Source organism: Falco cherrug, chromosome 1 (assembly GCF_023634085.1).
Source record: "Falco cherrug isolate bFalChe1 chromosome 1, bFalChe1.pri, whole genome shotgun sequence".
Taxonomy (NCBI): Eukaryota; Metazoa; Chordata; class Aves; order Falconiformes; family Falconidae; genus Falco; species Falco cherrug.
The window spans coordinates 49713103-49736905 of record NC_073697.1 but is presented as its reverse complement, the minus strand read 5'-3'; the positions used below and the strand labels follow the sequence as shown (position 1 = coordinate 49736905).

The window sequence follows — 23803 nt, the reverse complement described above, 5'->3', positions numbered from 1 at the left end:
GTAATGGTTCATCATTAGTTAAAGACTTTATGAATTTGGCTCTCATTGCACTGCCTTGGAAAACATACAAAGGCTTCATGTGAAGTTGTGTGGCATCAGCTTCCACAAAAAGGATGTTGATAAATGACTGTAACCAGTTGGAGCAATAGAAACAGCCTGTCAAGCTGCAGTGGTGCTGGAAGGGAGAGTTGCTGCTGCTTCCAGTCACGGGCAGCAGGATGGAGGCAGCACTGCAGGGCCTCACACTCATCATCACTAAGCTGCATGTTATGTGATGTACAGGAATGCAAAGCTCAGTTCTACCTGTGTCACTGGCAGCCCAGAAGCCCGACACTAGCAACTCATGATGGAACTTAGTTCCCCTTGAAAGAAGAAACACAGGAAGCAAATCAGTTGTTCTGATACTGGGAGCTCTGCTTTTAAACTCACTTTATCCTAATTCAAATTTTATTGCTAGCAACAGTCATTTCAGCAGCTGGTGTATTAGCAGATTTGAGAAACCATATTTCAGTTCTCTACTCTGCTGCAGGTGATCTATTATGAGGCTAGGTCTAAACCCCAAAGGTATCTCTGATGCTGCCCCAGTGTTTTGGTACCCAAATTCAAAGTAGGGAAATCTGAATAGAAGCCCCTCACTTCCTCAGGATAATGTACCTCTGAAGATGCAAGGCTGCAGGAAGCTCAGTAATGCAGGCTGTATTAAACACTTGGATTTTGACATAACTAAGCTCAAGAAGTTTTTTTTCTGGTTTATGGATATAATCGTACAGATCCCAGCTCATTCTGCTAGATATCTACCTGAGTATAAGGTCATAAACTTAACAGTTTCCATTTTCTGACTGAATAACGACAGACAACTGTGAGCTGGTAAATGCAAGTAGAGTACAGAGCCTCAGATGGGAAAGAAGGGTTGAGGGTGTGTGGAGCAGAGCCTGAGGTTAAATGAAAACAGCTGAGGCAAAAAAAAAAAAAAAGATTTTAGGAGAAAAGCCTAGAGAGATAATAGTTTTGATTCACCCCTGTGGTGGGTTGACTGTGGCTGGGCGCCAGGTGCCCACCAGAGCGGCTGTGTCAGGGCCCTCCTCAGCTGGGCAGGGGGGAGGAAATGTAACGAAAGGCCCGTGGGTCGAGATAAGGGCAGGGGGGTCACTCAGCCAGTACCGACAGGGGCAAAACCGACCCGACCTGGGGAAATTAGTTTAATTCATTACCTATCAAAATCAGAGTAGGATAATGAGAAAATAAAACCCAAATCTTTAACCACCTTCCCCCCCCCTTCTCGTGTTCCCGGGCTCAGCCTCACTCCCGATGTCTCTCCCTGCTCCCCCCGAGCGGCACAGGGGACCGGGAATGGGGCTGGGGTCAGTCCCTCACAGCTGCCCCTGCCGCCCCTTCCCCCCAGGGGGAGGGTCCCCACACGCTGCCCCTGCCCCAGCCTGGCCCCCCCCGGGGGCGCAGCCTCCTTGGGCACCCCCTGCCCCGGCCTGGGGCCCTCCCTGGGCGGCCGGTGGGTCCCTGCTCCCCGCGGGCTCCATGGGCTGAGGGCACAGCCGGCCGCGCCGCGGCCTTCACCGCGGGCTGGGGGGGAACCTCTGCTCCGGCGCCTGGAGCCCCTCCGGCCCTGCCTGCACCCACCGGGTGTCTGCGGGGCTGCTGCTCGCACACCTGCTCACTCCTCTCTCTGGGTGACATTGCTGTTGCACAGCAACTTTTTCCCCTTCTGAAATACTTGGTCCCCCTGCTGCTACCACCATCACTGATGGGCTCGGCCTTGCCCAGCGGCGGGTCCATCCTGGAGCCGGCTGGTGTTGGCTCCATCGGGCATGGGGGGAGCTTCTGGCAGCTCCTCACAGCAGCCATCCTTGGTAGCCCCCCACTACCAAGACCTTTCCATGCAAACCCTGTACAACCCCGCTTGTGTACAGCAGTGTTCATAGCAGTACCTCTAACAACCATTTATAGATATCAAACCGAAATTTTTCTTCAACAAATGAATGGTATATGAACAAATATGAAGAGGCTTGGGAGGGGGATTAGGCCTAGCCTTCCAGTTATCTGGCGTGAAACCGCATTGTTTGTGCAGAGGACTGAGTACTGCAGGTGTGAGCTCCCAGCTGGAGGCACTACAATCTTACCTGGTCTCCCAGCATGTTTGCTTTCCCATGTAGGACTAAGGCTTGGAGCCATCCCTGTTCTGATTTTAGGAAACCCTCTTCCTCATCATCTAAAGCCCGGACTTTCACAGCAGTTCTCTAAAGATGGCTCACTTTAGTTAAGTATCTGTCATCCTGTTCACACAGGGCAAAACAAGATTATTCAGTTAGTCAGGAACCTGCCAGCTTTTGTAACATGATGTTTACTTAGAAGAACATGCTGAATCAAAAATATATAATAAAGCGACAGTCATTACAAACATACATGTACGTTTCTATCTTACCGGTAGCCTCTCAGGTGCTATTTCAGATGCTCTTGCAGAGCCCATCTCTCTTGGTCACAGCTTCTCACTGGGTTCCTGATTTGAGAGCAAGTGCTGTCCTGCTCTCAGTTTTGTCAAGGCTGGTCATTCCACGCAACTGCAGGTCTGTTACCTGTCAGGCTTTTTGACCCTCATCAATGTATGTGCTTTCCTTGGGGAAATGCTTACAGGGAGATGTTCCCTGTCTTAGGAACATGAACTCACAGACGCTTACTTCAGTTCTTACCAAGGCTGTATAGCCCAGCCACCAAGCACTGCCACCAGCGTGTCCACAAAGATACAGCTGATGAGTCAAATTGTGTCTGCAACATCTCACTTACCAGGCAGAGTCCTTCCTTTCCTGGCCCTTTGCAAAATCAGTAGTGAGGATGGCAGTCTCCTGGGAGCTCTTTCATGGGCTGTATCATTCCCTGAGCTATGTGTAGACAGGCTACAGGATTGCTGGTACACCTAAAAGTCATCAAAAATGCCTTTGGTTTTCCATGGAGGTATCCAGGAAAGCTGCTTTTGACCTTTCGGACTGTATGTAGTGGCTGTGCAGCAGGCTTTGGGGTATAAAGGAAAGGATGGAGATCTCCTCCCAGCCATGTGCTCACTCTTACTCTCCATCCAGAGGTGCAGGGTTGAAGGCTGAAGGCTCAGGCACCACTGAGGAAGGACAAACATGGCTTCAACCCCTCTTTGTGCCAGTGCCTGGTGCAAGCCATGCAGCCCAGAGTGCCTGCAATCCTCTGGATTTTCTGGCTTTAACCTCCCCACTCCCTCCCCCAGCCCTGCTTCTGCCATGGTCTTTCTGATGGTCTTTGGGATGGTCAGTGGTAGGCAGCCACTTGCAGGTGTCATTTTTACAACAATGTATTCGGCTTTCTTGGGTGTGTAACATCATAGTGGTTTGTAGAGGGCTGGATGGAGTCAGCCTAACATTTGTCCCACAGTTATCCCCACTGCTGTGGCCACCACTGCCCCAGCTGCAGGGTCACTCCAGGGTGTCTGTCACCACAGACAAGGGACCAGGAAGTATTGGCACACAACCACCCTCTGTCTGAGCTCTGCCTCAGCGGGTGCAGACCTGGGGTTATAAATAAATCTCTTCTCCTTCAAGTGTTTTCTTGTTTTCGAAGACGAAATAAGGCAGTGACCCAACGATTCATTCCTCAGAGCACCAAACCTCAGGGAACCTCTGGATGCTCTCCTGACACCCAAGTGGGTCCTGACCTAAGCAACACCCCAAGCATCTCCAAATCCATATGCTTTATAGAACAAATGAGAGAACCAATTTGCCTCTGACCTGGATGACACCACAAAATCTCCTTGCTGACTGCAGTTTCACATGGTTCAGAAACCTGGCAGTATGTGGTCTCAAGCCTCGCATCCCTCTCCTCTGCCAGTGGTATCATAGGACAGCCAAATCAGCTATCCCATAATGAGCTTCAATTTTGTCAGGCAGATGAACCCATGGCTTTTACAGTAGTTGGCTTTGTGCATGCAAAAACATTAGATTGGATGTTTCAACACCAGCCCCTCGGCTTTCATTTACTTAATGATGTGTACGACCTGCCTTATTAAAGTAATCATCTGACTATTGCAGGGCATTATATAAAGATCAAAAAAGGAAAAGTGAGATCCCAGCCAATCCCATAAACTCAGGAGAGCTCCTGTCTCCCTGTAACCCTTGCTGTACAGTGCATTTTCTTCCCCACTGTTTTGAATTATTGTAATAAGTGGTCTGAGGGCTCAGGCTGAGAGACCTCAGGTTTCATCTGAACTGAAGTCAAATTGGCTTGATTCAAACAGAATTTAGAAGTCTGTGCCAGTGGAGGCTGGCATAGTCTTTAGGAAAATGAGTCTGGTTGCTTCTAAAAGGATAAAAAGAAGTCTTTGAAAGCCATGGAGACAGTGACTAATTGCAGTGTAATTGACAGAAATGAGACTCAGGTTTACAAGGGTTGTGACCGTTCCTGTACTTACGCAAAAATATTTCAGCTGTTTTCTGATTGTGCCCCAAATTGTTCCTGTGAGGTGGATACTTTAAAATTGATCTCTGACTAAAAAGCAAGAGCCCTGGTAAAAAAAATAAATAAATCAAAACCCACATTAAAGGAAAAGTCTATGAATAGTCAAAGACCAGTGTGACACAGATAGCATCTGTTATCATCCAGTGGAGCTGAACCAGGATGTACACATTTCAAAGCCTTAATCACTGTAATGTTGTCACTGAAATGCTATTAGGTTAAAAATAGTGACATTGAAACTCCTGATTTTCCACAACATTCGCTTCAATAAGACATCGGCTCTGTGACACAGCAGTGTCTTGTGGCTTCTGCAGGTATCTAGTAAGCAAGCTGCCTAATCAGGGGGGAGGACTGGATTTAGGAGCTCTCTAAATAAAACTGTGCATTTGACCCTTGCCCACTGAATTGCAGAAGCAGCATAAAGATCTTATCAAGGCCAAAACTGCTGTTTGACAGCAGGGCTGATTCTGGCATCAGGGATGCCCTCTCTGGCTGGGCAGTACAAGCTGGGGCAGCTGCAGGTGGGGCAGGGAGCTGCTGAAATTTTGGGACAGCATCCTCCTGGCGAGTGCTGGTGTTATGGGGCTTGGGAGGTGCAGGCTTGGTGACAGGTCCTCAGCCATCCCGTGAACCCCCAAACGGGGATTCATGGGGCAGACAGTGCCACTTGCAGCCCCTTATAAGCCACCAGGGGTCTTCTCTTCAGAAGAGGTGGGCTCGAAGGATGAACAAAGCACTCTCAGCGTTCAGGTGAGAGTGGCTGATTCAGTCCCAAATTCTCTTGGGATAAAGATATTTATCAGACCATCCCAGGGCACTGCACAAAGACAGAAAAGCAAATACTGACTGCTGCTGGTACCATTCTTTGGACACTGTCAGATTCTTTGTCGTGAAGCTTGGTGGGCTGTTTTCTTCTCCCACCTCTGTGTTGGGTGAGTGGGTATGTGAGAGTGCAGAGCATTTGTCCTTTCCCTTTGGAGTGCCCTTTATCTGCCTTGTTAAAAATTATTTTCAGGTCATGCCCTTCTTGGAAACTTTGTGTCTAATCTGCACTATTTTCCAAATTACACAAAAAACCTTGGTTAGGTTTTTGGTGCACAAAGTGCATTCTGTGTGTTCCTGGGCTGGTCAGACTTTACCTGTTACATCTCATCCTACACTTAAGTTGCCGTTTTATAGTACCAAGGTTGAATGGTTTGTGACACAAAGATTCGGAGGCTGCCACTAGGCTGACATATAAAATGGACCTAGCCTGTTTCTTCTGAGGACAAGTGGCACGATCTGACTTGTGTCTATATGCTCACCACAAACTACTGATTTAATGACTCACCTTACAGCAGTGGGAAACTCAGGTTTCTATTTCTTCCCAAGTACAAGGTACAGCCTTTTCAAATAGCACAGTGGCAGTGGCTGGAGGCTCAACAGCTATAGAATGGCAATTTAAGGAAACCTGAAAACTAGGAGGACTCAGTTAATAACTATGGCATATGAAGAACTTTAGCCTTCTGCCTAGGTCAGGGATGGGCAGGGTGATACCTTCTTAAATCATTCCAGGTAAAACTGTATTTAGACATGGCTTTTTCCTGAGACACTTTGCTTTCTACCTCATTGCTGGGAGCTGTAACACATCCATGATGCACCTTTGCTTCACAGCGTTTTTCTCTGTTCCATACCTATGTTTGTGTTACCCACTCATCCCCAAAGCTAGGATTTACCAATAGCAGAACAGGGACTGATCCAAAGAAAACAGGAATTACTATTATTGCAACTCTAATGTATAGGTCTCTAGAGTTTTTGTTTGTTCATTTTTTTGTTTGATTGGGGTTTTTGTGTTTGACATTTTTCGTGGGTTTGGTTGTTTTTTTTTTTTTCCCTGCACATTGCTGACTTGATTCAGTGTTACTAGTCCTTAGCCACTCTGGGATCCTGGCTGGCTGATTTGCTAATGGCTGATGGAATTAAAGCAAAGGGTGATATGCAATTTAGCAGCCCTATATAGATGCTGGACTAAGTCCATCATAACAGATCTGGCTCATTTTTAAAAAACTGTAGATCTGCACCCATGCAAAGCAAAGCGCAGGTTAGCAGCCTCTGCCCTCACCCACGTTTCCTCTGGAAGCTTCACAAACTACAAGCAAAAGACCTTCACCTCCTCCAAGGGCACTGGCGTGCGTCTGGGCTTGCAGGGAGCGGCCACCAGATGACACTCTTACCACTAAGAATTGACTAACTCCTGAACAGGTCCGTGAAATTACTCCTTAGCAAAGGGGATGAAGGAGCCTCCTGCATTGCAGGGGGAGATGGGTGCCTGAGCATCCTCGGGAGTCCGGTGCCTACTCCTTTGGCCACTGTTACTGAGCGCTGATTGTCAGAAAGGCAAATTCTATGACTTACTGCAACCGTTCAGTGCAGGTAAACTGCAGTCATTGTGTTTTATATATATTAGTTTTCATTTATTTGCATATAAACCTAGACCAAAGGATAGCAAATGAGACAGTGTATTTCCAGCCAGTGCTGAGAATTTCAAATTGATCCCCGTATTCCAGCTTATCTATCCAAAGTCAATTCTGCTGATTCAGAAATGAAATTAGATAAAGAGTTTGGTTTGTGAGTAGTGGTAAAATGCCACAATTTTTCAAGCCTAAAATACTAACATCATCACTTTGAACTGCTGAAATGTCACTGTAATAAAGTTATTCTTCTGTCAAAGTTGTTGTTTGTTTTTTTCTTTCAGTTTTTCCATAGTGAACAGTGTGTCTCATTTGTTCCCTGGAGCAAACTGACACTCTTCCTCCACTAACCTTTGGGATGGAAGAGCCAAAGAGCTTCAGCATTCTTTTTTCTGACACACTCTCTTCTCCACTGAGCTTCATCCTGCCCAGGATCAAATCCCTTCGGAGCTGCATGACTGTTTACAGCTTTTCATTTTCTCCTGGATTTCAGGTGGCTCCTGAGACAAAAGCAGTCATGAAGTGGTTGAGGTCTATCCCGTTCGTGCTCTCTGCCAGCCTCCATGGGGGTGAGCTGGTTGTGACCTATCCTTATGACTATTCAAGGCATCCTATGGAAGAAAAAATGTTCTCCCCTACACCTGATGAGAAGGTAATATAGTTTTTGCAGGGTGAGCATATCAGTACGGTTTCCACATGTGGAACTATGCAAGTATTTTGTTTAAACAAGTAAAAAACCCTGATTTATTTAGATTGTATATATGTGTGTATATGTATGCATGTATGTATTAAATATGTAATAAATCACACGTTTATATATATAAATGCATATGTCTGTGTATATATATATATATATATATATATAGTATTATTTATACACTTATTTAACTTGGCTTAAAATATAGGGTCATTTACACACTATCAGCCTGATCTGTAAATATTTACCCATATATTTGTGAGGCCAAACATGATTTCACAAGGCACAGGTGAGGAAAAGACAAGCTTTTACTATTTAATGGTTGTAGGCTGTGACATTTTTACTACTGATTTCCAGAAGAAATGGAACAAGCCTGACCAGCAGTATTATTTTCTGTTGACTTCTTTAGGAAAAAAAAAAAAAAAAAAAAGGCTGACTGCCATATGGTGGCAGCCTTGTAACATTTATTCCAGGTCAGATGAACAGGAATGGTTTACCCCTCATCCCTGGAAAGTTCCCCAATTGGGACTCACTGTAAATCTTCTGTGAAATTTTTTGCCATCTTCCCTGTTTCCCTTTGGCTTCCTCAATCTAGTATTCATTGCCGACATGCCCACTAGGAGAACAGCTATTTTTTCAGCCTTCTAGCATATGATAAAAATGTCCCTGTCCTGTTAAGATAGTTCTTTATATAACAAACATTTGAAAATACTCAGAAGTTGATCTTTGACTTGAAGCATCTGTTGTTTGAGCATATCTCTGGGATGACTTCTTCTAAAGTAACAGTTCTCACCAGCACATATTAAATATTTAAATATTTATGACTATTAAACATTTTCTGTAACAATTCATTTCTTCTGAGCTGTATGATACCTACTGACTATGTCTGTATGACAATGATTTAGCAGTGAAATAAACCAGGCACAGTAAAAAGCTCATGTAACAAATACCTGCTGGGTGGTAATGAAAGCTACAGAAGCTCTTGGTGAAGACTAGGGGAAATCATAAACCTGTGCACTTATATTCCATCACTTAGGCTAGGGGTATCCTGATTTACACATAGGTGGTGGAGGAATGTGGCCATGTGTGCCTTGTCAAGCAGTCCACCTGCGGGATGGAAGGACAGGAGTCTCTCCATCATCTTCAGTCAGGGACAGTATGTGTGTTTTCAGTGAAAGAATGCAGTCACTTGGACAAAGAGCTCCATCCCAATGCAGTGCATAGTTGGGCAAACCCAAATGGCATTCCTGGTTTGCAACAGTGTAAGAGGACCTCACACCAGTGACTGCTGCATAGTCAGTGGCTGCAAACCCTGGGAAGTTAACTATAAACTTCGAAGTTTAAAACATATAGGGCAGGACTGGAGGTATCCTCAATTAAAACCAGTGTTTCAAATGAGTCAACACAGAAACCTTAACACCACTAACATTATCACTTTAAATTTTTTTCCGAAAGTTATAAAACCTGTACCTGTGAAGTGACCTGCATTTTAGTAATGTCATCTGCAACTGCTGCTGCTGGGGAACCTGCATCCTGAAATATAGCACCTTGACATTATGTCAGGACCTAGCTGCCATACGTTAGCCATAGCCCTTGTTCTGATCCCTGACCTGTTGAATTTGCCGTGCAAGGGGAAATGAGGCTGCAGCCCAGGGTGAAATACTGTGGTGCAGGTAATGGTCAGAAATTAAAAAGTCAAATTCTACAAAGTATATTCAAACCAGGTTGCCCTGTTTGAAAACGCATGTAGGTGCTGCCACCTCCCTGTGTCCCCTCATGGTGTATGTGCAGTAGCATGAGGATCTTCCTGGCACCTGCTCCAAGACACTGCAGATTTCAAGCCTCTTTAGCCAGCATGACAGCCTGGGCTGGTACCTACTGAGACCAAAGTGTCTCAAAGCTGGACCATGTCCTTACACTCACATTCTTGCACCTCGTTCAGGCCACCCAATCCAGAAATTTCCCATTTTTTGGCTTTTGTAGAGGTGTATGTTTTTAGCAGGATCTTGTTTTGTGTTACACAGAAGGCTGCATTGATGCATGTGCTCACCAGAGCAGAAAGGTGCACACCAAGTTCCCTCCCTTTGGTGAAGAGAAACACTCCTTTCCTTCCCCCTATAAAATCCAGCCTATGACAGTCGGTAGGGTGAGGGTGCTGGCCAAGGTAACAGCGGTGACCTCATTTTGCCAAATGAAACATTACGATTCTGAAGTCACAAGGATGCCTCTGTGATTTTTTTTCCCTTTTTGTTCCACTGTGTTACACCTAAATGTCTGGTTTTCTGAGGTCCATGACTAGTCATACGTTAGCTGCTAAGTAATAGTAAATATATTGCTATTTGAGACCATTTTAACTTGGTTTTTTAAAAAGTTTAACATTTTTTTTTACATCAAGTTAACTTGATTTTGGATTTCTCCTCCTCTCTACCATCCATCTTCGTTCACTTGCATTAGTGGCCAGGCAAAGCCTTATGCCAGTTGGTGTGAAACAAGAGAAGAAAGATTTCTCACTGGAAATAAAACATCTGCAGGTGTCTGGGAAAGTTGAGGAATATACTCCTAAGTCACATAGGCACCTTCTAAACTTTTAGCAAAGATCTTCCACAGAAAACTCGGAACTGGGACCCAGATTCCTGTAGAAATTCAAGATATTGGGCCTGTCCACAAATTATTGGCAGTAAGAGTTCTTAATGAATTTAATTAACATCCATTTCTTTCCAGCAGAACTTTGTCGTACTCAGCCCTTAATTTTCTGGACTGAGCCGTACTTAGACACACAGAAGCTCAAGGGAGATGCAAAAGCATTCTATATTAAGTCAGGATTTTTAGACTGTGGTCATCAAAATTATTTTGGTAAATTTACACTTACAGTGGAAATCCCTTAATTGGCTCAGTTTTGTGATTATTAGAAACATTTATAAATATTAGATCAAAGTTGTGTGCTTGGTTATTTTCACCTTTATCCTTGATGACAACATCAAGGATAAAGTTCTAGGATCACTTCTAAAAATAGGATTTTACCCACCCAACTTCTTGCACACAGTGTCAAGCAATATACAATGGCACTCATGATGATGAGTAGTAGGATCTAGTAACTTCTGATAATTGCTGTAATTTCAATGTTGAAATCTGCAATTATAGCTTTTGTAGATGAGGTTCAAAAAATGAAAAGGAGGGGGGGGGATTTCTGTACAAAGTTGGAATAAACATTGGAGAAAAATGGCAGGAACCTGATTCAAATAAATGGTTTCTGCAGATCACTGCTGTTTCTTCTGTCTTCACTACATGTACCTGTCACTTTTCCTTTCTGGGTGATGACTCCTCTGCTCTTCATCAGTATCAACACTCTTAGGAAATCAGTGGTGACATCCTCCATCACCACATCCTATCCTTTGCTTTTTTAGAAATTATTTCTGCCCCACAAAGAAGCAACTGTCATTGAGATCAAACTGGCAGGTTGTCCTGTGTGAGTGATAAGTACAAAGCAAATTGATACTGTCTATTTTAAACAGCAGCATCCAGCGTGGTTGGGCTGAAGCTGGTGTAGGTATTTTTGAAAGGGTAAAAACAGCAAGACCTAAAACATAACGGGGAGAGCTAATTTCAGCTTTAAAATCTGGGACTTGAAGTACAACCAAACAAGCCCTCGACTCCTGCCCTAGGTGATAGGTTGAAGCCAAGTATCACAAAACCCACTGGTATTTAATGTTGTCTTGGCTAAATGTATTGGATTGCAGAGAAGGACCTTGGAGAAGAAGACAAGTGAAAACTTCCTGGCAGAATATCCTTGCATGGAAGTTCACCCCCTCCATCAGCCTCAAGGACACAGGGTGGCTCATTGTCTGGGCTTGCAACAGCAATAGTTGCTAGTAGCAATGACAGTGTTTGCAATTTGTAAAAGCAAATATATTCCAAACTCTTTTGTTACAGATGTTTAAAATGCTGGCTAAAGCCTATGCAGATGCACACCCAGTCATCTCAGACCGATCCGAACTTCGTTGCGGTGGAAATTTTGTAAGACGCGGAGGTATTATAAATGGTGCTGAGTGGTACAGCTTCACTGGAGGTAAACCACTTTACCATCATATCAAGTGAGGTAAAACCTCTATATGACCTTTATGAGACACAAGGGTTTGAAAGAAATAGTTTTATTCATTCCAGCTTGCTTTAGGTCAGACCCCTGCAAAACGTAACTTGTAAGGGATTTAAGTAGTAAAATGTATGTTGGTAACATTTATGTTCATATACCATGGAATGTATTTCCCTGAGGAAAGTTAACAATTTATACAAGGGTCACATTTGTTATTGCATATACCGTTCTAGTTTTCAAATCTGAAATGTAGAAATAAATGCCAGTGCTATGCTCTCATTCCTTAGTGGCATGAGTTTGAATCCATCTTGCAGACTACGCAAGCGCTGCTTTTTCAGTCTGTTTAAATAAACTCTTTTCCAGGGAAACTGCTACAGAGACAAACATCCCATTCATTTGTGCTTAGGTTGCTAATTTGATTTCCCCAGTAATAGTATTTAGTTTTAGTCAGGATTCCTGAAATACTGGCATGGATGAAATATTAGTGTTCATAAATTTTCAGCGGTGCTTCAGTTGTGTTTTCAAATAGGAGTCAGCTGGATCCCCAAATAATTATGTTGAAACTAGGCGTTTGGAAAGCTTTGAGGCATGAGTGAGAATTAGGTTTAAATGTCTTTGGCCTACATTCTTCTGGAAACTATATCCAATGCCTTTTGTACAGAAACAGTTTTGAACATTATAATGGCAAAATGTCATCTCTTTAGAGGTGACCCTTGGCAATCACCTCTGATACAGCCGATTATGTAATTACCATGATTAACCAATCCTTATATTTCTATTGCTACTTCTTGATCAGGTGAATAATAATTTAAAATTATGATTTTTTGCCTGAAAGAAGTGTCATTGTCATTAATTAACTTGTAGTTGAAATGAGCTGTAGAATTCTGAATTTGTTGAATACTTCTTATGTATTGGCCATGCACATTCTTTACGGTACATTAATACACACCCACAGGGACTGCATTCAGCTGACTGTGACAGCAAAGCTCCAGTTAAGGGTTACATGGCTTGTTCATGATCTCTTTTTTTTCTTTTTAAACCTATAGGTATGGCAGATTTTAATTACCTTCACACAAATTGCTTTGAAGTCACCGTGGAGGTAGGATGTGAGAAGTTTCCTTTAGAGGAAGAACTGTTTACAATCTGGCATGAAAACAGAGATGCCCTTCTCAATTACATGGAAATGGTACGGCTCTGCTTTCACAGACCTTTGTGCTTATGGCTTTTCTTCTCCATTCTTTGTCAAAATTAATTTCTTTACTGTTTCCCTGGTTAGTTATCGAGATAGCACTGAATCGATCATCATAGTCCTCCAGGGGCCCTGGTGCCTCAGTGTGTCCAGCAGGAAACACAAATAATAGTTTGCATATATAAGTTTGCATACAGAAAGGATGGAGTTTGAGGACTCTAAAGGCCTTGAAAACAGTGAAAAAGGGAATTGTCTTTAAATAGGTTGTGCAACATTACAAATCAGCTCTCCAAAATGTAATGCTAGACAAAACCCACATATTCAGAAAAATATGAACCAGTCTTTCTCTTGAAGAATAGATCAACAAGATCTACTTTTCAGAGAGCTTCCTGGAACTTTTCCCTTTCCATATTCCATGTCTTTGGCCCAAACCCTACTCCTCAGCAACAGGAGATTTAGGTTCAGCTAAAATGGGGAGGTTCGAAGTATCTTGCTAGAAATGCCATTTCCACACTTTTCAGCTTGATTTCTTCGTGAAAGTAGCTAAAAAAGATCTGAACCCTGGTCTTCTAAAGCAACAATATCTGTAAGCATTAAAACATGCCATTTAAAAGTCATTTTTAATAATAAGTTTAAGCTCAGCAAAAACAAATACCTCACTGACAATAAGTAAGTGAACACAGAAACAGAAGTTGCTCATCTTTCTCTCAGCCATTAGTAGATTAGCTTTCTGTCATGCTTTATTTTGATAGAGTACGCAGTAATTTAAAATTGTTAGGAGTGTTTTTATGGCCCTTCTAAGCAACCTCTTGCTCCTTGTGGTAAGTATTATCATTCAATAAAGTCTACAGTACAGACCACCAAACTCATTTCTTTTTACAGCTGTCTGATGAAAATGAGTTTTAGTGAATCCAAATGGAGCTGGGTTAAATCCATATATATTGCAATTGAAGTCTTCAAGATGTAAAGATTTTTATAGTGTGAGATACTGTAGAAGTCTATGCCGGAAAAGCTTTTTGAGTAAACGCAGGACAGTAAGCAAACAACTTTTTAGATAAGGATGACTGAATTACTCCTGATAAGGATTAAGTCTGCCATAACCAATTCAAACTTTTCTTATTCTGATATATACCAGGCTGTTTGGTGTGTTTACAAACCTACTTGGCTTAACATGCAGAAGTAGAATTCATTTCCATAAATGCTGATCTCTTCTCCTCGTCAGAAGTGATACCAAAGCACTCTCCCAAACTTACATGGCACAGACTTGAGGCAATATGAAAAATAGTATATTTACTAAATCAAAACGAATCAACATTGTTAAAGAAACTTCAATTTTTTCATTTTTATTCCATCATGTTATAATTGCAAAATTATTATTGAAGTTGGATGAGGTCATACTACTTTGAGTATGTCTATACTGTAAATTAAATTTGGGTCTGAGATGACTCTTCTGACCAGATTTACCCGCTATCCATATGATAAATCCTCAAGTCCATGCTGAAAAACAAATTGCAGTGCTTCATCATAACAGTTTTTAAGGGACAGTCTTCAAGCCCTTATCCTGAGTTGTTCCTAAACCTTCCAGTGAATAGCTCCCCTCAGTACAGAACTGCTGTTTAAGAAAAGCAGTGACAAAAAAAGCTCACCTTAAATAAAAACTGCTGTCACTAGACTAGAATTTTTTTCCAGCTTTGTATTAAGAATTACTGTTGAATATTTTAATGTTTATTTGTTTATTGTTAAATATTTCTTTTTTAAACATTTCTATATTCCAACAGAAAAGCAAATATCTTTTTCCCTTGCTTTGATGATTTGTTCTTTTTTTTATCCTTCTTTTGTGACAAAGCATAATGGGGAGGGGAAAATGACAGGAAAAGAAAGAAAGAAGGGTGGAAGTGAAGTAAAGAACAGCTCAAGTTGATCATAGCAGTTCAAGAGAAAAATCAAAATGGAATTACTTTTCATTTAAAAAGGTCATATAGAGTTTCCAATAGAAAATGTTTTCATTTTGGAAGATTGCAATAAAAAGAACCTGAAGAGGTTTAATGTTTAAATACTTAGATTTTTTCCTCTTTTGTTCTGTTTTATTGAACTTCAAATAGAGTGAGCTGTTTGTGCACCTCTTTGTATGACAGAATTCACATTGCTCTTTAGCTTGTCAGCAAGCACATTTCTCATCAGCTCAAGCACCTCAGTTCTGTGCTTGTAGAGAAGGGAAAAGGGTTATTATACACACCGCTACCATGACATTCTGACATGTAGTGAAGTGTAGGCAGCAGAGCGATGATGAGTCCAAAGTAGCTAAAGCAATGCCTTCTTGTTGTGTGTAGGGCATCAGATTGGGGTTTTTAAGCCTTAACTTTTCATTTCTTTGTGCTTCTGGGTGTAGGGCAGACATTTAGAAACTGTCTTTAAATACTGTGCTCCAATCATGAGGTGCTAGTGATCTATGCAGAGAAGGGTCTCTCAATACAGAGCCACATACCTGGCCCAAAATACATTTCCCTCAGCCCTCTTGGAGCTCCCAAAATAGAGGATGTCATGTGAACAGGCAATAGCACCCAAGAGCCTCTATAATGGGTTGAACCTCTTGACAGCTGTTTCCTCTCTACAGGGGTTTTCTTGCAGAAGATGAGAAGGTGGTACTGTAATAAATGACTTCCATCTAACTTTGCTTGCTTTGCCAGGTTCATCGGGGAATAAAAGGAATTGTGTCTGATAAGTTTGGCAACCCAATAAAAAATGCTCGTATTTCAGTCAGGGGCATCCAGCATGATGTCACCACAGGTAATATTTTTAGTTTGAGCTGTTTCCTGGGGCAGAGTGAAAGCACTAAGAGCTTAACCTGCAGATGTCTTGTTGTGTTTGATAGAAATGGCACCTTAATGGAGAGCTGGAGACTCAGATGTAGGTTTGTTTCTAGAATAACATGAGAGAACACATGTCAAACTGGCTGTTGAGTCTGTCGTGTCTCTGAGATAACATGGTCCTTGGCATTAAAACTTCCACCTGGAATTGTTTGCTGTCCCTCAAAACCAATGTGCCTTCATAGAGATTCAGAAATCCACCTTTATGTTTCATGTTTGGGGGAATACAGCAACAGCCCTGTGCAGGGGCTTTAGCTCAGCATGCAGAGGTGCAGAGCCCTGGTAGAATAAATTAGTTGAAGTTTTGTGAGCATGAAGTGTAGACATTAGAATAGGATCCACACTAACTTTAACAATTGGAATAACTTCAGTGATTGAAAAAGGGCCTGCAACTTTTTTTGTTCATGTAGAAAGGCATAAATATATGCTTTTTTGGACAATAGTTATATCAAACACAAAAAACTAGAACATTTAATTATGTCCATTTTATACCTGTCACCAGCCGGTAAACACGTACTGAGGCATTTGCAACTGTTAATTTTCACAGTCATAAAGTTCTGAGCTTTTAGGCTCCCACTGAAATCAGTGCTTTTATTTTATTATTGATTTCAGTGAGAACAAGGTAGGCCATAGGAGTGCAAAAAAGAAGACGTGAATGGTAACATTTTGCTCTAACGATGATTGTTGAATCAACTGAGAAAGCCAGAATGGTTTATAATGTAATAGATGCTTTCCAGCTTTCAAAAAACTTATATTAAAGGGGATACAATGGTGCAGATGATGAAGATTCTTGAGGCTGGTGGAAGACTGGCATGAATTAGGGTCTTTTCCAAACTTCTTCCCAGACAATGGCTTTCCATTGGCAGTGGACATTTAAAGAACTAAGAATTAAATAAAAAATGTGTTTACATTGAAGGAAAAAGGAGTATTTGTTTTGAGTTAGGTGGGGTTAAGAATGTCATATGATTAATAAGTCTTTTTAATGTCAGTGTTAAAAAAGACTGAGAAATTCCAGCAGAAAATAGCATTAATGCAACATTAACTGAGCTAAGAAACTTACCATTCAAAATAAAGGAAATATAAAATGAAGACTAATATTGTTTTAAAACTCCCTGCTTTTGCCTGCAGGCTGTAACCTTCAGCTGGAGGAAATTTACACCCATTTTACACTAATAGCAATTTATACCAGCTGCAGCTCCAACTCCATAGTCTTATGTGCTATAATGTCTGCAAAGTAATTGAATGTAATATAATGTAATATAATAAAAGGAAGGATTTCTTAGCTCCTTAGACATGCTATATTGCAGCCTGGATTGTGCTTTCACTTTCTTAAATTTCACATAGTTTTGGATTCATTTGATTTCTTTGGAGTTATTCCTTGCACCCTTGGGAAACTAGCATGAAGGAAAGCTTCCTTTCCCTCTGATACAGGCACAGCAGTTATTGGCATTCGTGTATGTCATGTAAATTCTACTCTCTTAGCTCCCAAAGCCCAGATTTCCACAGCCAGAGCCTTTTTGTCATTCAAGAGTTTGCATCTGAGCTTTTTTCAAAATCTGAATCAAAATCTGAGATCCTTTCAAAACCTGCCCCCTAAATGCTTGCTCTACCTGTGCATGCACATGTATGTGAGGGTGTAACTATAAAGGATGCAAAACTAAAAACTAAGCTTTGTTTGGTTGTACCTTTACCTTCCCTAAGCTGCTGATGGAGACTACTGGCGACTCCTGCCGCCAGGGACATACATAATCAGCGCCCAAGCGGCAGGATACAGCCGGGTGATGAAGAGGGTCACCCTTCCTGCCAAGATGAAACGGGCTGGGCGAGTCGACTTTGTATTGCGACCCGTTGAGGCTTGGCCCAACAAGCTCCTTCGCCGCTCAATGGAAGACCTGTATGATCCATACGACCCACTGGAACTTTTTGACCCCCACGCCCAACATGGGCAGCCCGAGGCTCGAGGTGCATCACCGCCAGGCGGGGAGAAGCCCTGGTGGTGGTCTTACTTCAGTTCTCTAGACCTGCACAAACCTCTGTGGCTGCTCAAGCAGCATTGAAGAGCATTACGGTCCTCTGCTCACCTCACTCTGCTGCCCTTCCACCCAACTCCAGGCACCCTCGCTGCTTTTGGCAATATTTAAATCTGTTTCATTTGAAAATATAATGTTAATTTGAGCGCGCTTCTTTTATTTTCTCTTCATACACAACTGAGTATATTCAAGTGGTTTTATATATTAAAAACAATGGTGCACATCCATTCAAAGGCCAGGTTTTAAGCATTTTTTTCTTGGTAATGTTCTGTGCTCTGCCCATGTAGTTAATCATCACATTCATTATTTATTAGATTCTAAGTACCTGCAGGAAAATATTCCTGATCCTTTAATGCATTTTTGTACATGTCTTAGCACATTAATGACTATATACTAAAAACAACTTTCAGAAACATTTAGAAAACTCTTTTCTTTCCTCCTTTTGCATTATTTTAGCATACTAAGTTCAGTTCAGTAACTCTTGCAATACAGCTCACAATTATTATTATTTTTTAATCCATGATGTGATTTAGCATTGATTTTGGACAGAAAAAGAAAAATATTAGGAATCTGAAAATAAATATGCATCTAAATAAGTAACATGTTCAGTAGAATGGGCTGCTCATAGGCAGGTCAGTATCAATAATAACACATTTTCCTAAGTAAATTTTCAGAAGTTATCCTTTGAAGACATATGTATTAAAAGTGTTAAATCTTTACAGCCTTCCTCCTTTGAAATCTTTTGCACCGTGACTAGGCCCATCAAATGAAGAAAAATTCTTGGAAAGCAAATTCTGTTCCAAGGACTTTGAATATCCAATTTTATGTTGTTTAAATATTAATATAATTTGAACAGTTTGTAATCTGTTAAGCAAGTAGATTTTTCATCTAATTCAGCAAAATACTGAAAAGTACTCTTACTGCTGGAAGTACACACATCCTATGATATAGAAAAGTACATGAGATAATTTGAGAGTTCAGGTTACAATACGACATATTACACTAAGATTGTTAGTGCCATACACTGTTTTGAGTCTACATACTTGTTAATGAAACATAGACACCAAAGAAATCACAAACTTCTTTTCAAGACAGTTGGGTAAAGCTAGGTGAATAGCGTTCTTGCAAGATGCTGTCCTTTCTCAGACATCAGATGTAATGATTTTTTAGGGTGACTCAAAAAAATATCCTTAATTTTGATCAAACACGTAGGCCCACACTTCCTTTTAGCTTGAACTGGATAATGAACTCTATAAACCAATAGTGTTTCCTCATTTAAATGCCACAGTGTGTGAATATGGTGATGGTTTGGAGCTGATGTACTTACTGCAGGAGCTGCTGGATTAGCTTTCAGGATTGCCCTTTGATTTCAAAAACTTTTTTGCTCATCTTAGGTAAAGAAATCGACATTGCATGAATCCTATATAGTCCATGTGCACATCTCTCATGCTATAATCACCTAAGGAGACCCAAGAGATGAATGATCTTAATTCTGCAACCAGATGCTACACATGCCTAAGGACCTTATTCCCATTTGTAATCTGATTGAAGTTAGGAATCTGTTATTCATAAGTTTGAGTCTCTGCAGGACTGTAAAAATGAAAGAAAACAGTTTCACAGTATTAACAAAAAGTAATTATATGGGAGTGAATGCACTGCATGCACATGGACAAGTGTTCCTTGCCCAGGCTTGCCAACTTAAAGAAACTCTGAATCCTAAATATGCTAAAGTGAGCAAGAGATACACCTCCAGTCTTTATTTCCAGTAATAGGTATTACTACTGTTTTCTGTGGTCATTATTTTCAAAGCCACCATCCTGTGAAAACAGTGGTAAAACTAACAAAAAAAGAACAATATCCCAAGTTGCTGGCTATTGGCTACTCTTTTTATGCACATAACGTATTGCACACTTAGAAAGATGTTTTCTGTAAGTATTTCCTAGATTCTTACAGGGCTATTTAGAGTTTTTGCAAGTAATCACAGTAAAACCAAGCCCACTGAAATGCAAAACAGGATGACTGCACAGGAAATCCATTTCTTTCCTGGATTCCCAAGTTGAAATAGCAGATGGCATTCAAGACTTGGGAAAGATTTGCAGGGAAAATTGTAAAGCTGTGTTATGTTTGAGAGAGTTTGAAAAACTAGTATTCTACACTACTATACCACTAATGTGAAATCAGTATGATAGAGCAAGAGTAGCCTCCCTGTGCCTTTCTACCACATCTGCAAAAAGAGGTGTCCAGTAGAAAGTTAAGATCAAACTTCTGCTAATTCACACACAACCACCTGTATGGATGGGATGTATTAAAATGCATTGAAACAACTATGAGGGTCTTGGGAATAGGTATGCCTTAGTCTTTTGGAATTACTTTTTTTTTTCCTCCCCAAGATAAAATCTTCTGTTTTCAGGTCCTTGGAAGTGGGAAAGACTGCCAGAACTCCCTGGGTGGCTCTCAAAAATCCATTTTGGTTTAAATTAGATTTAGGACATCTTTATTGGTGCCTTGAGGTAAGAAAGAAAGAAAAGGAAGAAAGGGAAAAAAGGGAAGGAAGGGAAGAAAGGGAGGGAACGAAAGGAAAAAGGAAGGAAGGAAGGATTGGTCAAAAACAGCCAAATAACAATGCAGCCAAACTTAGCATCATCTTTCCATTTTTATTTGGGATTAATATAGATTCAGTTCTCCATTTATCTGGGAGAGAAAGTATTGGCTTGAATTTATATCCTGGATTAGGTTACATAAATCTTCAATATTTATTTAAATCAAGAAATGTGTGTTTAATAGATAGTTTTGCTTTAAAAAACCCAACTAAACAACCCATCCTACAACTGTAATATAGTTAGAAGGATTGTAAGTGGTGGTGAAGTTCAAGCAACTGTAGGCAGCTCTGTAATTAATGTATGAAAATGAACACAGCAATCAGCTCTCTCATGCACCTCTCTGGAAGATACTTATGTGCAGAGTTCAACAGAACATATAGTTAGAAGCATATTAAATACTTTTTGAATAGGAAGAGGGATTGAAATGCTTTAGTGAGACATGCCCTCCTAAGCTGAAGTACAAGTAACATAGGAAAAGAGTGAAAACCAACCAAAGTTCCCTGGCAGTCTCCATCATGCTTAAACCATGCCTTACAGACTGGGCTTGGCCTTTTTCCAGTGCTACTTTGGAGCATGACAGGTTCAGCAGTCAGACGGTGCTGTCAGGAATTATAGTGTGTGTTCATGAGACTCCCTCTCCTTTTAAGTCAGAGTCTACATAATTTTTTCAATTACCTTCCAACCACATATTGAACAGTATTGATGTATGTTTTTGTAACATCCTCCTTAATAATTAATTTCCTAGTCTCCACATTTGTTTCAGAGGGGATCTTCTCTACCATGGAGCCAAACTTTTTCTGCACAAAGCAATCACATCAATAAACGTTCTGATCTGCCAACTGTCCAGACCTCATTGCTCTGCCAGCAATGAATCTTCCCAACAAGTTCAAGCACGCAAATCTAACTAAAAAACATTACAAGCATAAAGAGCAAAGAGAAAGGTCTGCTTAAGTCATACATGCTAATTCTTTCATTCATATGGCAGAAAAAATTCAAGAACACATACAGAAAATATCAGGAGACAAATCACAAGCTGTGTGCATGAATTATATCAAAGAAGATTTGATTCTGCTTGTTCCATTCATAAAAACATTTTAGAGCAAAAAGAACAGTAATAGACAAAGACAGAAAAGTTCGCAGCTGTTGACATCTTCATCTCCTGTAACAAAATGATGTACCAGTCTTGGGCCACCCACATATAGGAAGGAGCATCTTTATTTTCCTAAAGATAGAAAAGAAGAGAAAGATGTCTTAAGCTAACTGCCTGAAAACAAAACTTTAAGTGTCAAAATCACTGACTAATGGAAGCCCTTCCTGCTATCATTTTTCATAGTGTTTATACAGTTCTTCCTTTCATGCCCTAGTTTAGCAGCTCAAGGGAAGCACTCCAAAACAATATTGCAGTCTTGTTTGAAGTTCTGCGAACCAGCTGCCGAGCAGAGTTTGTCAAGCCAGTGCCATTTCTTTGTGTCCATCCCTCTAGTATTGCACTACAATTCAAAAACAAGTCAGAGATGTCTTTAGCACTTACAAAAGCAGCCGTTGAAGTGAGACAAGACTATGTCTCCACAGTGATGCCTGCAGACAGACTAGGAGATCTCTGTGATGGGTGGGCATCTGCCCCGCAGCAGAGAAGCACTGAAGATTCAGCCTCCAGGAGACAAGGAACAACAGGGAACGGAGCCATTCAGGTGGCTTGGATGGAAATGTCAGCTGAAGCTGATACCCCTTTTTACAAAGCTCCTGTCAGAGGTACTCCCACACTGCCTTCCTTCACAGCGTAAGATCTATCTTTTGAAGCTCCCGCAATGTAAAAGGAGTGGATGGGCGGCTGTAGTATACTTCCCCTGCTGTCTTTGTCTTTGCAGCATATCGGAGGAGAGATCCCATTTGACATTTGTCTTCTCTGACATCCTGTACTCTCAAGTCGTGCTGCCAAAGGGCTTCACATCAGCTTCCTTATGGACACCTAGACCTCTGCGAGGAGAGGTGTGCTGCTTCCAGCCTCCCATCACAGGCAGGGGGACACTGGAAGAAGGGCTTCTCTTGTAGGGGCTTTTTGGTGGCTGTGTTGTTTCTGGCTCCAAGCTGCTTAAATGAGTATGTGATGAATAGGGGATTTCCCCCCAGTTTGGCAGCTCCTCCTGGCTCCCAGGGGCCACCAGTTTCACGCTGGTACAAAAACACTAGTGGTGTTGTGCCCATGGTGATATAAGGGAAGGAGCTGAATTCCTCTGCAGCACACCATCAGGAAGCATCTCATTGTAATACTGGAACTGAACCAGATGGCCTTTATGGGCAGAGCTTGGAAGCATAACATGACTTTCCCACCCTGTTTGGGGATGTTAATAGCACATAAGGCCAGCTGGCAAGGTGCTGTCATACCACTGAGCAGGCAAATAAATACTTTTACAAATACAGGAATTCTAGGCAGGTGATTGCTACTGCAGTGTCTGTGTAGAATTGGATTACGGAAAGGGATGCAGCAATTTTAAAATATTTCTATAAATTTATATATACATATCTTTAAGTGCATCTATAACTTCAGTATACAGGTCCCAACTTTGAAAAGAGGCAAGAATAAAAACAAAAATCATCTGTAACTAATCTTTGTTAGCAAGGTTTATTTTACATGTTGGGAAAAGAGATTTAGAACTTAAATATTTCTCTAAAGGGTTATATCATCTAACTGTAGAGTTAAAAGCATAGTGATAGTGGATGCTGATATTGTTTTTACTTTCCTTCTTTCAAAATGGAATTTAAACGTTTTTGTATACTCAGTAATACAATGTACATGCATCTCTTGCAGTTTTCTTTCTGCCACAAGGTACATATTCTTTATTTTCATGAAATGAATATTGGCATTGTTCTATGCTGGATCTGATTAAGCATTTTTAGGTGGTTTTTTTTTTTAATTTAAAAAAATAGTGATTCAATGACATGGGCAAGAAAAAGGCAGTAGAGAATTCTTTTTTTATGAAGTCAGGATATTTAGCTTTTCATGATTCAAACAGAAGCACAATTCTGAAATATCAGTTTCCTGCAGGATAGAAACTTAATTTTATAGATTGCACCCCATTACATTTTGAGGAAAATCTTTCTAATATCTGCTTTTTACCTTTTAGGAACTGTCATGTAGTGTTTGAAAAACAGGCTTGTTCTTTTCCACCTAATTAATAACTGTTATTTTGAATAATCAGATTAAAATGTTAAATTGCAGTATTTGGTTTGTTTTACTGTTTTAAGGAAAGTTTTTTCTCCTGCCATAATGCAAAACCTGATAATTTCTTGTTAAAAATTCACCGAGCAGTCTCAGACTATTCAATGTAATACATGCTATGCAATATATGCTGAGTACCGCCATTTATCCTACAGCTACATGTATAAAAATA

At 41.1% G+C, this 23803-nt stretch overlaps 1 protein-coding gene across 1 annotated transcript in view; it reads left to right on the top strand.

The window, feature by feature from the left end:
• Positions 1–23574, top strand: part of CPZ (carboxypeptidase Z) — a 43388-nt gene extending 19814 nt beyond the window's left edge. The window contains exons 7-11 of the mRNA XM_005433148.4: positions 7432–7590; positions 11566–11701; positions 12772–12911; positions 15602–15701; positions 17483–23574. Coding sequence (XP_005433205.1) covers positions 7432–7590; positions 11566–11701; positions 12772–12911; positions 15602–15701; positions 17483–17838 — 891 coding nt within the window. The 3' untranslated portion in view covers positions 17839–23574. The remainder of the gene's footprint in view (positions 1–7431; positions 7591–11565; positions 11702–12771; positions 12912–15601; positions 15702–17482) is intronic.
• The last annotated feature ends 229 nt before the right edge of the window (positions 23575–23803 follow it).